General features: G+C 43.8%; 1 protein-coding gene across 1 annotated transcript in view; it reads left to right on the forward strand.

The window, feature by feature from the left end:
• NCAPD3 (non-SMC condensin II complex subunit D3) overlaps positions 1–13,439 on the forward strand; it is a 60,407-nt gene that overhangs the window by 26,679 nt on the left and 20,289 nt on the right. The window contains exons 16-20 of the mRNA XM_081239645.1: positions 794–1,014; positions 7,354–7,545; positions 7,870–7,967; positions 8,064–8,179; positions 11,514–11,621. Of these exons, the coding sequence (XP_081095771.1) occupies positions 794–1,014; positions 7,354–7,545; positions 7,870–7,967; positions 8,064–8,179; positions 11,514–11,621 (735 nt within the window). The remainder of the gene's footprint in view (positions 1–793; positions 1,015–7,353; positions 7,546–7,869; positions 7,968–8,063; positions 8,180–11,513; positions 11,622–13,439) is intronic.

The following is a 13,439-nucleotide window of genomic DNA, read 5'->3' on the forward strand; positions in this document are numbered from 1 at the left end:
TTTTAAAATTAATTTGGTTAGACAAGAGGCCTAGATTAATTTTTGTCCATTAAAACCTATATAGGTGATATTGCCAAAAGAGCAGATCCACTAATCCTATATATAATTTACTTTTGCCAAATAATCAGTTTCTGAAGAATTTTAAAAGTGAGTTTTTTTCTTTATTTCATGATAGAAGGCATTAAGCAATGCATGTTTTGACTTTCTCTGTTAGCATCTATTCTAATTACTCCTTAGGATAAAAATTTACTATTTGCTCTCGATCTTGAATTACAAAAAAGTGCTGCTTCACTACCAATAATGAGATAATCACTCTGTAAGTCTAAAATTCCAGTATGGGATTTCCCTGGTGGCACAGTGGTTAAGAATCTGCCTGCCAGTGCAGGGTACACGGGTTCGATCCCTGGTCCAGGAAGATCCCACATGCCACGGAGCAGCTAGGCCCGTGTGTCACAACTACTGGACCTGTGCTCTAGAGCCCATGCTCCACAACAAGAGAAGCCACAGCAATGAGAAGCTTGTGTGCAGCAGCGAAAACCCAATGCAGCCAAAAATAAATAAATAAATAAATTTAAAATTTCAGTATGCACTGATTTACAGTTACTGGAGCTTGAATTTGGTTTTCACATATATTTGGAATGTTGATTTTTTTTTCCACTGTGTGTTTTATTTGTAATTATGTGAGCAACTACTTATAACATATCCTAAAACATCGATCACAGCTTCCCCGATTTGTGTTCAGACCTGTGATAGAGTAGGCGTCTTTATGACTTCCTGACTTTCAACTCCTCAGGCACAGCCTCAGTGTGTCCAGGTACAGAAGGCCTGGCTGGGGGGGGTTGTCCCGGCTGTGATGGACGGTGAGAGCACCGTGCAGGACAAGGCCCTGGAGTGTCTGGACCAGCTCCTGCTGCAGAACATCAGGCATCATGGTCAGTTCCACGGCGGGGACAACAGCCAGGTGCTCGCCTGGAAGCTGCTGACGCTGCTGAGCACAGAGAGCCAGGAACTGGGGTACGTTCGTGTGCAACTGGTTGTCCTTATGGAAGGGCTTTTGTTATAAATTCCTGTGTCGATCTTAGAAAATCAGCTCTCCAAATTGCTTAATATACGAAGACTCAATCTTGATCTTTTTCCCTTGACCTAGTTCAGATCTCTTAGCATTTTTGTGGTGACAGTTTTTGTGAAGCCTTCCTTTGCTTTCCTCTGAGTGTTTTCCAGCTTCGAATTGATGTCTTAATATGTAGTAGAAAGCATTAATGGATTTGCTATATTAACATTAACTTTCCACAATACTAGTCATTATGATAGATGACTTTCTGGGTATGACAAGTTAGACTTTTTCTGACATCTTATTGGGTTGGTTGACTTAATCACACTGCAGCATTTTTTCCATTTGATAACATTTGCTGGATGTTTCACTGTGCAGTGAGCAATGCAGTGAAGAGTTAGCACCTGCACTGATCAATTTTAATCTCTACTGCAGTAATCTTGCAGCTGGTTTGTGTTCGTGCGCCCTTGACTGTCTTTTCCTTTCCTTTTTTTCTAAATTTATCATACAAGAAACATCTCCCCGCTTGTTTACATGTACTTATGGAGGAATTATCATCCAATGGAAAGAATAATAGATTTAGTATCATAATAGATACTAATAATTATTAACCATGCTCCAATATAAAATAAAAATTTAAAAAAGTAGATACTGATAGATAATAATAGATTTAGTATACCGTCTGTGGCCCTGGCAAATCACCCCATCTCTCTGGGCCTTAGTTTTCTCATTTGTAAGAAGAGTTGGTTACACTACACGATCTCTTAAGGTCCCTTTTGTTGTTAAAAATCTGACTGAAAATGCATTCACTCATTAAGTATTTTATCAGTACCAACTGTATGCTTTGCTGAAATTCCTGGAAGGGAGAGGAATTTCGCCAGCAGTAGAATCAGCTACTTTTTTGCTTTTCTCAGGGGTATCTTACTGTGCACACCCAGTTTATACGAGCTCATGAGAAACTGTTGGGAGGTTTATTTCATTTCTTTTTCTTAACTTTTATATTAAAATATAACATATAGAAAAACGTACAAACTGTAAGATCAATAAATAGCAAAAAAATATAGCCATGTAACCACCACCCAGGTCCAGAAATAGAACATTGCTCGGCCTGAGAAAACTCTTCCTTCCAATTGCTCTCCTTCCCTCCTCAAAGGGAGCGACCACTGTGATTTTAACACCATGTGTGAGTTTTCTCTCCTCTTCATCTTCATGTAAGTGGAATTATGTGGTATGTATTCTTTGTGTGTCCGACTCCTTTTACTCAAAGGAATACAAGGTTTATTCAAGTTATTGTGTGCAGCTATAGCTCATTCACTTTCATTGCTGTGTGTGTGTGTGTGTGTGTGTGATATTTGTGAAGAAGCTACAGTTTATTTATCCAGTCAACTGTTAATAGATTATGAGTCGTTTCCAGTTTTTTATTACGAGATATAATGCTGTTGTGAATATTCCCATGCGTATCTTTGGCACACATTTCTCTTGGGTGTACACCTAAGAGCAGTGCTGTTGAGTATGCTTTTATTCATCTTTCATGGTTACTGCCAGACAACTTTCCAGAGTGGTGGGACCAAGTTACATTTCCTTGCAGCACTTAATGAGAGTTCCAGTTGCTCCATATTTCGGCCTGCATTTCATGTTGTCAGTCTTCGTTTTTAGCCATTTTAGTCCATTTTGGACCAATACTGGTATTTTCTTGGTGGCTTTAATTTGCACTGCTATGTTGACTAATGTAGTTGAGCCTCTTTTCATAGGTGGATTAGCATTTAGATATTCACATTGTGAATTACCTGCCCAGGTCTGGGGCCTTTTTTTTTTTTTTTAATTAGGCTGTCACTCTTTTGCTTGTTTACCCAGAAGTGTTCATTATATATTTATGTACAAGCATTGTTGTATGTATTACAGATATCTCTCCCATCCCATGGTTTGCCTCTTTACTCTCTTAATGTGTTTTGATGAGTTCAGTTTGTCAGTGGTTTTCTTTATGGTTAATGTATTTTTAAAGAAATCTTTTCCTACCTCAGGATCATATACATATTTTCCCATATAATCTCCTAGAAGTTTGATTTTTTTCTTTCCCCTTTATAGTTAGGTCTTTAACTTACCTGCAATTAAGATGTGTCATAGCTTCCTTCATAGGCTCTCTGTTTTCATTTTAAGATGGGGGAAGCACCTGTGCATATTTGCAGTCAGAAAACCAGTATGTAGAAAATATCGAGGATGATTGAAAGGGGTAAAGTTTCTGAAAAAGAACAATATTTGAAAGGATACACTTTATAAAGTAGGAGGAGAGAGCTCCAGAAATAAAAGGAAAGAGAACAGGGAGAGAGAAACACAAAAGAGGACATAATATGAGCACTAGAGCTTTTAGCCTTTTTCTTCTCCATAAAGTGATGCTCAGTGTTTGCCCAGTACAGCGTGTTCACAGCAGCATGATCCACAACAGCTAAAAGGTGGGAACAATCCAGGTGTCCATGCACTGGTGAAGAGAGAAATAAGAGGTGGTCTATACACACAATGAAATATTAGTCAGCCTTAAGAAGTCACAAAATTCTGACAGATGCTATAACATGGATGAACCTTGAAAACATGCTAAGTGAAATAAGCCAGACGTGAAAAGACAAATATTGGATGGTTCCTCTTATGTGAGGTCCCTAGAATAGTTAGACTCTGGGAGGCAGAAAGGGGCAGTGGGGAGGAACTGCTTAAGGGGTACGGAGTCTCAGTGTGGGGTGAGAAAAAGCTCTGGAGGTGGGTGGTTGCACAACAATGCGAGTGGGCTTAATGCCACTGATCTCTGTACTTTAAAATGGTTAAAAAGATAAGTTTTGTTATGTACATTACCACAATTTAGAAAACAATGTATTTGCCGAAGTTAGGAAGGAGAGGGTAGAATTAGGGGCAGCAGTGCTCAAAGTGTGGTGGATTCAGGAGCTTAGACTCTCTAGTCCTCTTAAAAACACCCATACATGGAGAGAGCTGGGAGTTCAGTTTTATTTGGGGCTTACTGAGGACTGTAGTCCAGGAGACAGCCTCTCCGTAACTGAGGAACTGCTCTGAAGAGGTGGGGGGCGGGGGTCAGTATATATGTGATTTTGGTGAGGGGCGTACGTGCAGTCAAGCACACATCTTGGTAGAAGGTGGCTGCTGGTCACGAGGAGCAGATGTCTCTGTTAATGAATTTTAGTGCTTTTCTAGGTATGAGAAGATGCAAGAAATTGGGCTCACAAAATCTTCCTGAAAATACCTACCAATCTGAAGGCCTGTTCTGCCAGTTTTCCCAGAGCACAGAGGGCCTCCTTCCTGGTCTTGGCCCAGAACTCCTCTCAGGAGGTGTGGAAGGTCAAGGGACTGCAGTGGCCAGTGACCTCATCCTTGTAGAGGCAGATGGCAAGCGGCAGTTTTTAGTTGGCAGCCTTTATCGTAATATTAAGATGTCATGCACCATTGCCACTTTTACTCTTTGACAGTACTAGAGTTTCCAGAAGCCATGTGATGATATTGAAATAAATTGAATGGAGAATCAGATGTAAGAATGCACGTCTTTTGCTTAAGCCAGGCCATAAAGAGATTTACAAAAGTATAAAGCAATGTCACTGTTCTTACCAAGTTTTTTTTTGTTTTGAGAAAGATACCAGGTTTTGGGGGGGAAGGAATTGCATTATTTATGTTAACATGTAATTGGCTTATTGTTATTTCTGACAAATTAATAGATAAGTATTTTAAAGTTTCTGTTTTAACTTCTAGTATGGCACATATTGATAGGTATAACCCACATGAACAAGAAAGGTCTTCGAGGCGGTCAGTAATTCTTAAGAGTTCAAAAGGGCCCTGAGCAGAGAAAGTGTGAGAGCCACTGAACAAGGGAATCAACTTTAAAAAAGGATTGAGAACAGTAGGGCTAGGGGAATAGAGTTCTATAAATAAACTCTTGTGATAAGTTCTTTAATAAACAGAAAGTAACTAGGATTCCAGGATCTGCTCAGGACAGGAGACTTCACAGAACAGGTGAGCTTCGAGTTTGGACCTTGGCGGTTAACAAGAGGCGGGAGCTGCTCTTGTGGAGGACTCAGCCAGTGCAGGGTCATGGGCGCATGCGTGGTGTATGCTGCAGGGGCCCCAGGAGTTCATAGCACAGGAGGTGTCACGGATCGGCTGTGTCTGTGACCAGAGTCTGAGAGCACAGGCCACCGGTGAATGACTTGAGCTCAAGGCGTGGCGACCCGGGTCCAGGGGAAGCAGCTGGCTGCAGAGGACCTGTCCAGCGGTGGGGGCACCAGCTCTGAGGGCTGAGGACGCCCTGCACCCTCCACTCTGGTTGCCCACAGTCCAGTGGAAAGGGAGTCACGGCAGCCAGCAGGGAGCACGTGGAGCAGTATGGGTTTTTACCTTTTCTTGTTTTTAGCTTCCTTTTGATGGTGGTGTGACCTCAATCATCCCTACAGGTGGCAAGAGTTGAGAGTAACCAGGCAGGCCTAATGGTGAGGGTCTCCAGGCAGGAAATAGCAACGCAAAGGCTTAGAGGCCTGCCGCTCCAGGAATCCTAACTGAAAGGGCTTCTGGGTGGGGTTGCTGTTGAACAAGGCCCGGAAAGCAGAGGTGGGGCAGGGCGGGGGGTGGAGGGAGGACCGGGGATGGAGTCCCATTTTCAGTGTGTGCTTGCGAGGACCCTGGTGATGGAGGACATCGCCCAGAGTTAGGCTGTAGGCTAGAGAAGATGACTAAGAACAGACTTCAGAATCAGCAGTTGGTGTGATTAGAAGAAAAGGAATTAGTGAAAAGGTCAAACAAGTCTACTGGAGTATAAGGGAGAGCATGGTCAGTTCTGTCCAGCAGGGGGCACTGAGATGGGCACTGAGGGGGGTTGCTTTGGTTTGATATTAGGATAGAGGTTGGCAGTGCTTTTCAGGAAACCAGGTGGTGTTTGCTGAACCGCATTCTGAGTGGTGCGGCATCCCCTGCTTGTGATGGGCAGTGCGGCTAATGGAGGGTCCAGTTGGGAGGTTTTGGGGACGGCTCAGCCCATGTGGAGGGTGTGCGTGGTCAGAGAGGAGCCAGATTTGAGATCTCAAACCTGGAAGTTCAGAGGATGTTTCGTCATTCTGTTGGCTTCCTGCAGTAAACTTCGGTTAATATTCTGTGTGATGCATGTACATAAACTTTTAAATATTTGTTGATTTCATGTATCTTGCTTTTGGATAGCAGTCAGATATAAATTATGTTAGTCATTTGCAGTAAAACTCTAGATAGATTTTTTTTTTTTTTTTTTGCGGTGCGCGGGCCTCTCACTGTTGTGGCCTCTCCCGCTGCGAAGCACAGGCTCCGGGCGCGCAGGCTCAGCAGCCACGGCTCACGGTCCCAGCCGCTCCGCGGCATGTGGGATCCTCCCGAACCAGGGCACGAACCCGTGTCCCCTGCATCGGCAGGCGGACTCTCAACCACTGCGCCACCAGGGAAGCCCTCTAGATAGATTTTTAACCAAAAACTAATTTACTAATAAAACCATTCATTTATATGCATATGCTTGTTGTGTGTAAATGGGTTTATTTTCTTATAGTTGCATTCTTTGTGCTTTGAGAATTCTTTTTTTTCATTTAATGAGAAAGTCTTGCTAATCTGAATGTGTGTGTGTGCCTAGCAGTAGAAGAAATTAATTGGAAGGAATGTATTTTTCTCTCCACTTAAATATATAATACTGCATTTGTCTCAGGAGTCATATGATGTCATTCAGTGCTATAGGAAAAAGTAAAATAAATGGTTTAAAAATAACAATGACATCACACAAACACTTTAATACATCAGAAGCATTTTTTATTTTAGAAAAGTTTGATATATGTATTTCTGAGTGGTATTGGCCGGTCATAGCAAAGTCGAGCTCGTTTAATATCACCATACTTAAATGCTAGGATGTCATTTCTCTCCAATCCTTCCATTGAAAAAAGGACAATGTCTACATTTTTTGTCACTAAAACCCTGTAGACTCTGGATGTACCTGTTATTGGTAACTTACCCCATATGTTTGCCTAGAAATTTTAGAGGGTCTCAAGTGAATTATGAAATTTTATTATTTTCTTTAAAAATAAATACTTTATGGGCAGGGGAGGGGTAAATATACCTTATTCCATGTAATAATAATTAGAAAGATACCTAGTTTGCTATCAGATGAGCCACTAGCCAGGAACCTCTGTTTGCATGTTTTATGTGCCAGAATCCTGGAGCAGAAGTTGATACCCTTCACCGAGGGGCAGGTCTGAACAGTTTTGTGTATTTACAGTTGCAATTCTGCTTTCTCATCTTTTTTCCAGCCGCTATTTAGATAAGGCTTTTCACGTCTGGTCCAAGAAAGATAAGTTCTCCTCCACTTTTGTAAACAATGTGCTCTCCCACACTGGCAAGGAGCACTCTGCCCCGGCCTGGATGCTGCTCTCCAAGGTTGCTGGCTCGTCACCCACACTGGACTACACCCAAATCATAAAGGCCTGGGAGAAAATAAGCAGGTTCGCATGCTTGTGATTTAGCTGCCACCAGACACGAGAGATTCTTGGAAACAAAGCTCATGTCTTAAGGAGGTGGGCTCTTTCATAGCTGTTAATATACACAGATCTTTTCTTTAAATTCTGGCGTAAAAACAAACATGAAAAAAAGAATCACTTTTAGGCTTTCATTGTCCAAGTACATTAAGTGCCTTAATGCTCCCCAACTCGACTCCTAAACCATGCCACCCTACTTCCTCCAATACTGATAATGCAGAAGAAAAGTATTTTGTTGGCAGCAACTTTTACTTTGGTTCTATACTGATATTTCTTCTGCCCTTTCCACAGACAGCAGGACCCCAATGCAGACACCTTAGGGCACATCCTCTGTGTTATCCGGCATATTGCAAAGCATCTTCCTCAGAGCACCCGGAACAAGGTGACAGGTGAGTGTCTACCGGAGAATCGTGAAAAGGCTTTGCCTTTCACTTTATATATATTTTTAAGAGTTAAACTTCAAGGGAATTGACTCTCTTTTTTAGATGTTATCAAAAGTAAGCTGCATGGATTCTGGTGGTCACCAAAGTTGATCAGCCCAGCTGTTGATACTTTGCAAGGACTCTGTAGGGCATCTGCAGAGACGCCAGCGGAGGAGCAGGTACGCTACAGACTCTCCTGGGTGTGTCTGTCTTTTGTCTGTACGTGGACGTAACGCTCTGCCTTGAAGCTGGGGGCATGTTCTCCGCAGAGAACCTGGAAGGGTGGGTGGTCCCCAGCAGTTAGTTCTCCAAGGAAGCACCTACGTGACAAGCAGTTGACATTCCCCAAGAAGATCTTGGCTGCTGAAGACACACAGCTCCTTTAGGAGGTCACCTCCTTGGTTCTGGGTACCAGTGTCTTCTAGGAAGCACACCTGCCAGACACCTGTTTCCAAGATCGAATCTGCAAGGTTGTCTTTTAATCATCGTAACCTCGGTGCTCACAGTAGCCTGTTAGACCCTCCTCCCTCACTCCAAGGATGTGTAAGCGGTTTCCTCCTAGTCACAGCTTCCCTCCAGACCAGAAGATTTCTGATTAGTCATCATCCTGTCACCCTAGTATCTCTTGTCCCCAGAGTTCCCAGAGCCTCCTGCTGACATTCCCTGTGGATTCATCATCACAACTCCAAACCAGCGTTCTGTGTGACACAGAGGGTTACTTTGACTCCCCAAAAGCTATCCATTTAAGTATCTCTAATGATAAATTATCTTACTATCATGTATTCAGTTTTTATCATGAAATATACTCCTAGACAGTGCTAGTCATAATGAAAAATTTTAGGACTGGGGGTTATTAATAATGATTTTAGAAGTCAAAAATTAAATAATTGCTGAAATATATTTAAATCTCCCAGAATAAAAACATTATTGTTTCATCTGAGCTACCTGCCACCTTCCTAAGCTTCATTTTCTTGTATAAGTTCTTTTTAAAAAGTCCTTTCCTGATAAGTTAACCATTGTAGTAAGACAATATACTGTAACTTTTTTGCTTAGGACTTAAAACAGGTTGAAATTTAGTTAATTAAAAATGCCCAGCTCTTTCTGTATCTGGTGTTTTCCTGGCATAAACCTTTTGGCACTTTTTGGTGAAGGGGATACTTGCTTTATTTGATTTTCTGTTTATCTCTGATCCAAGAAAGTGTATGAAAAACTTTTAAATAAGGAACCATTACCTAAGTAGGGAGCATATTTGAATAGCAGAAAACAGGTAAAAACAAAACAAAAAGCTGATGATGAGGAACAAATGCTGTAGGAAAGAAATGGAGGTTCTGTGGCAGAATGTGAGGGCGCCGTCCCCCAAGTGTCTGCGGCACGTCGCTTGTTAGTGCGGAGCCAGGCCTGCACCACGGGCCCCGCTTCCCGGGCCAGTGTGGCTCCCCAGCACTGGCTAGAGGGGGTCTGCACTGGGGGGAACCAGGGCCGTAACGACTAACTGTTTGCCCACCACCAGCCACAGTCATTAGAACAGTAAGTTGTGTCATTGTTAGTCTGGGGGGAAGGCTGAGTTCTCATCAAACCTAGAAACTGAGACCCAGAAGGGAGAGGAACTCACTGCTGCATTAGGAGAAGGGCAGGGTGTTAGCTTTGCCAAGACCACCTCCCTTGGTGGTGGGCAGTGGACTAAGGCCCTGAGGCTTCCCGGAATCTCAGGATACTTTCCATCCAAGTGACCAGAAACGTACTTGTGCTGCTTTTCTCTGTAAATGAATGTCCTGTATTTTACGGAGAAAAACAAGTTACCCGAAGAAGAGACCGTCAAGATGTAGCTCAACGGCAGCACGCGTGAGAGGCTTGGTCTTGGGGCATCGCTGCTCTGCGAGCTTGGTGTGAGCCGATGGCATGGCGAGGCTGTCGTTGAAGCAGTTGGGGGCAGCTGTGGACTGTGGGAGTAGAGCGCGTCTGGGACAGGTGCTCGTCCTGCTGCCTGTACGCTCAAGTCTAAGGCCACGTGCTGCCATTCTGTCTCAGTCACAGCCGTCCAGAGAACGTGGATGAGACCAGAGGGATGTGTCCAAGGAGAGCGGTCAGCAGGGTGACCGAGCAGGCTGGCCGGGAGCGCTGAGGGCCTGGTATGTTTAGCTGGAGAGGAAGTGTGGGGAGGCCGGCTGCCTGGCTAAAGACACATGAATGAAGGACCCAAAGGACAGAGACCTGGATTTATTTGGTGTCACGGAGCACTGATTTCGACCAGTGGGTGGAAATTGCAAGGAGACAGATTTTGCCCAACTGAAGAAAAACTGTACTGAGGTCTGCCTAGAGTGGACAGACTGGCCTCTGGACACGTCTCTCTGGTCAGTGGGAGTCACGCTGGAAGCGTGACAGGAGCCCCTGCGTGGAGAGAGCCCAGGGCGGGCTGGCTGGCAGCTCGCCCAGACTCTGAGGTCTTCCTCTCACTAGCAGCCGGGCGCCGGGCCTAAAGGACTCAGCCAGGCTGGGACAGAGCACGTGCATTTCAGAAGCTCCAGGTTGTGCAGTCTGTTAACACCTTAAGTGCAGTCATTTTTGTAAGACGTTAATAAAGACAATAGCTTTGACACATTTTAGGCCGAGTCAGACTACAGATGTCTGGATTGTGATGATGGTTTGCCAGCAATTTGGCAAACTTAGAGTACCGTCTTGTGGTATTGCTGCTGGGCACTCCCTGGGGTGTGGTTCACACTGCCCCTTCCTAAGGCACCTGCCGCATAGTGTGGGAGACCTACACGTTAACCTGTAATCCCAATGTCTTAGAATAATTCCTGAAACAGAAGCGAGTGTCTGATAACGTGGCGGTCCTGGGGTGGAGCAACTCAGCTCAGCCTGGGTGTGTAGGGACGGCCTCCTGGGGAAAGTGCCTTCCAGGTTATAGGGTGTGACCGAGCTCCTCACTTGGCCCATAAGTGTGGTGAGGATGTGTGGGCCGGAGGTGGGACCCCCTTGAGGTCACTTTAACTAATAAGAGACTCTGAAAACTTCTCTCTAATGAATACATTTCAGGAGGGTAAAAACTGTTCTTTTTTATTCTATGTGTTTTTAAAATATACTCTTTATTACAGTAGTTAAGTCACCATCTACATATGCCAGAAGAATTGCAATGTTTTTCTCTATTGGAGGAGCACTGCTATTACAGATCTCTTATAAATTAGGGCAGTAGATCTTCCTAAATAGATGTCTTTCCCTCTTATAGGGCAAATGTAACAACAGAAAGAAAGATAATACATAAATATATATGTTTGTAGTAAATATAGCATATTACAAAGAGCATACATAAGTGTTCTTCGTGAATTCCACTCAGCCAGTTCGCGTTGCCAGATTGCTAAAAGAGCAAAGATGCAAAAGCATGATGGCTGGGGTTTCCATGGCTTGCGGTTTATGCATTTGAAGGCCGTAGAGTTTCTTGTGAGCAAGTTGTGTGTCGCGGGCATTCTGATGGATGCGTGGTGCCCTTCAGAGATGGCCTTTGCCTTGCCGCAGGGATTACTGGTGCAGGCGTGCGGGGACGTGCTCTCCGCCTGTGTGCGCTGCCTCTCCGACATAGTTCTGAAGGAGGACGGGACCGGGAGGATGAACGAAGACCTGGCGGTGAGTAGCTGCTGCTCTTAGTGTCCTCCTCTCCTCCTCGTGTCGGCTGGGCCTGTAGACGGCTGTGTGAGGTGCGTTTTCAATACTCTTAGCAAGAAAAGGATTTTCCTAGCCTGGGGCTTACTCTTTTTTTAGAAGAATTTTTTATCGGTGACCTATTCATTTTTCTCTCCCATACTTATCATCTGGGGGAAAATGATGGTAAATCCTTCTACCAGTTGGGTCCTGTGAGATTCCTGATCCGACAGGGAAAACACAGTGTGTGTTGTGAGCTCAGAAGTAATAAGGTGAGAAAAGAGTAAAGTGAGCATCCTCTTTGTTCTTTTGGCTTGTTGGTTTGATGTTTTTTTTTAAAATGTGTCTGGCAAGCTGTTTGAATATCAGACTATAGAACAGCTCCCAGGTCGTGTCTAAAACAAATGAGAGATTTGAAAGCTGGAGAAGCTGCTGCCCTGGGAGCAGTGAGATTGTGTGGCATGCACCCTGCTTTAGAAATTGTGCCATGAAGAGGTGCCTTTGAGCCAGTGAACGCAGGGCCCGTTTTCTGGTTCAAGTAGCTGACTGTCAACAGAACGTGGTGATTGTGATGCCAGCGTCTGACACTGTCCCATAAGGGCAAACATGAGCTGCTTTTTGATGCCCTTCAGACTAGGCCATCATTTTGCCTAAAGTGGTCATTTTCCTCGTCTGTTTGAAACTTAGTAGAGCACTTCCTTCTGTGTCCAATTCCTGCTTCGCCCCCTCGCACCCGGACCTGGGGATTGATGGCCGTGTTCACATTTGTTGGAGGAGAAGACCCTTTGTGCCAAGGCAGTAATACGGGCCCAGTTCAGTAATAAAAATATCCTGATCCACGAGAACCCAGATGTTTTGGGTCAGAGGTCACGATGTTTAGAGTGGTCCCGACCCGGGATTTCTCTGGAGGGTCTTGCTCCACTAATTTGTCTGGGATTCCCTACCCAATCTAAGAAAAACGCTTATTATGACCAGTGAGTTTTCCCCGCTAAGATTTATTTTTTTTCTGTTAAATATGTCACCACAATTTACCTTTTGGTCAAAATATAGAGAGAAGTTTGCCCTATATATATTGTTTACTTCACTCTTTAAATATAATTCAAATGTGCCGCTAATCCACTGAGATACAGTGTGTTCAGGTCTTTTTAAACACATACATCCTTATTATTAGCTTTTTTACTCTTAAAAAGCCTTTATTCAACATTTTACTGTTTATTTAGCATCACCCTTGTATTTTTACGATTAAAAAAATAAGTATCAACTGTTCAGCTGAAGGTCCTTAATAAAGACACAGTAGTGGTGGCTTGAGGAAGCAAGTTCTCACAAGTTTTGGAAGGAGTCTTACTAGTAAGCTAAAGCAGGAGAACAGTTTGGAAGTGAGTTTAAAGCGTGCAACAGGCTATATGCCCTGTCACCCCGCACGTCCCCTCTGAGGAGGCAGAACAGTGTCCCAGGATGCCAAGGTGTCCATCAGAGCTGATGCAAACAGGAAGGGACTAGGTCAACATAAATGTATAGTAATAGTGCGGTCAACCTTGATGACATTCAGAGGTTTTAACAGATTTAGGCAGTCATTAAACACATTGATCGTATATATTGACATGAAAGGATGCCTGATACTGAAATTTAGAATCACAAACTTCAACCTAGTGTGATTGGCAAGTGTGTGAGAAAAGCAAACATGAAGCCCTGTGACTATAAAAATACTTTGAAAAGAAAGTCATACAGAAAAACAAGGATGGTGTCTGTGGGCGGCGGGATTGTAAGTCAGCTGTTCCGTGTCCCCACTTACCCGGAAGCACC

This window comes from Mesoplodon bidens (assembly GCF_964165515.1).
Source record: "Mesoplodon bidens genome assembly, chromosome: 7".
In the NCBI taxonomy this organism is placed as follows: Eukaryota; Metazoa; Chordata; class Mammalia; order Artiodactyla; family Ziphiidae; genus Mesoplodon; species Mesoplodon bidens.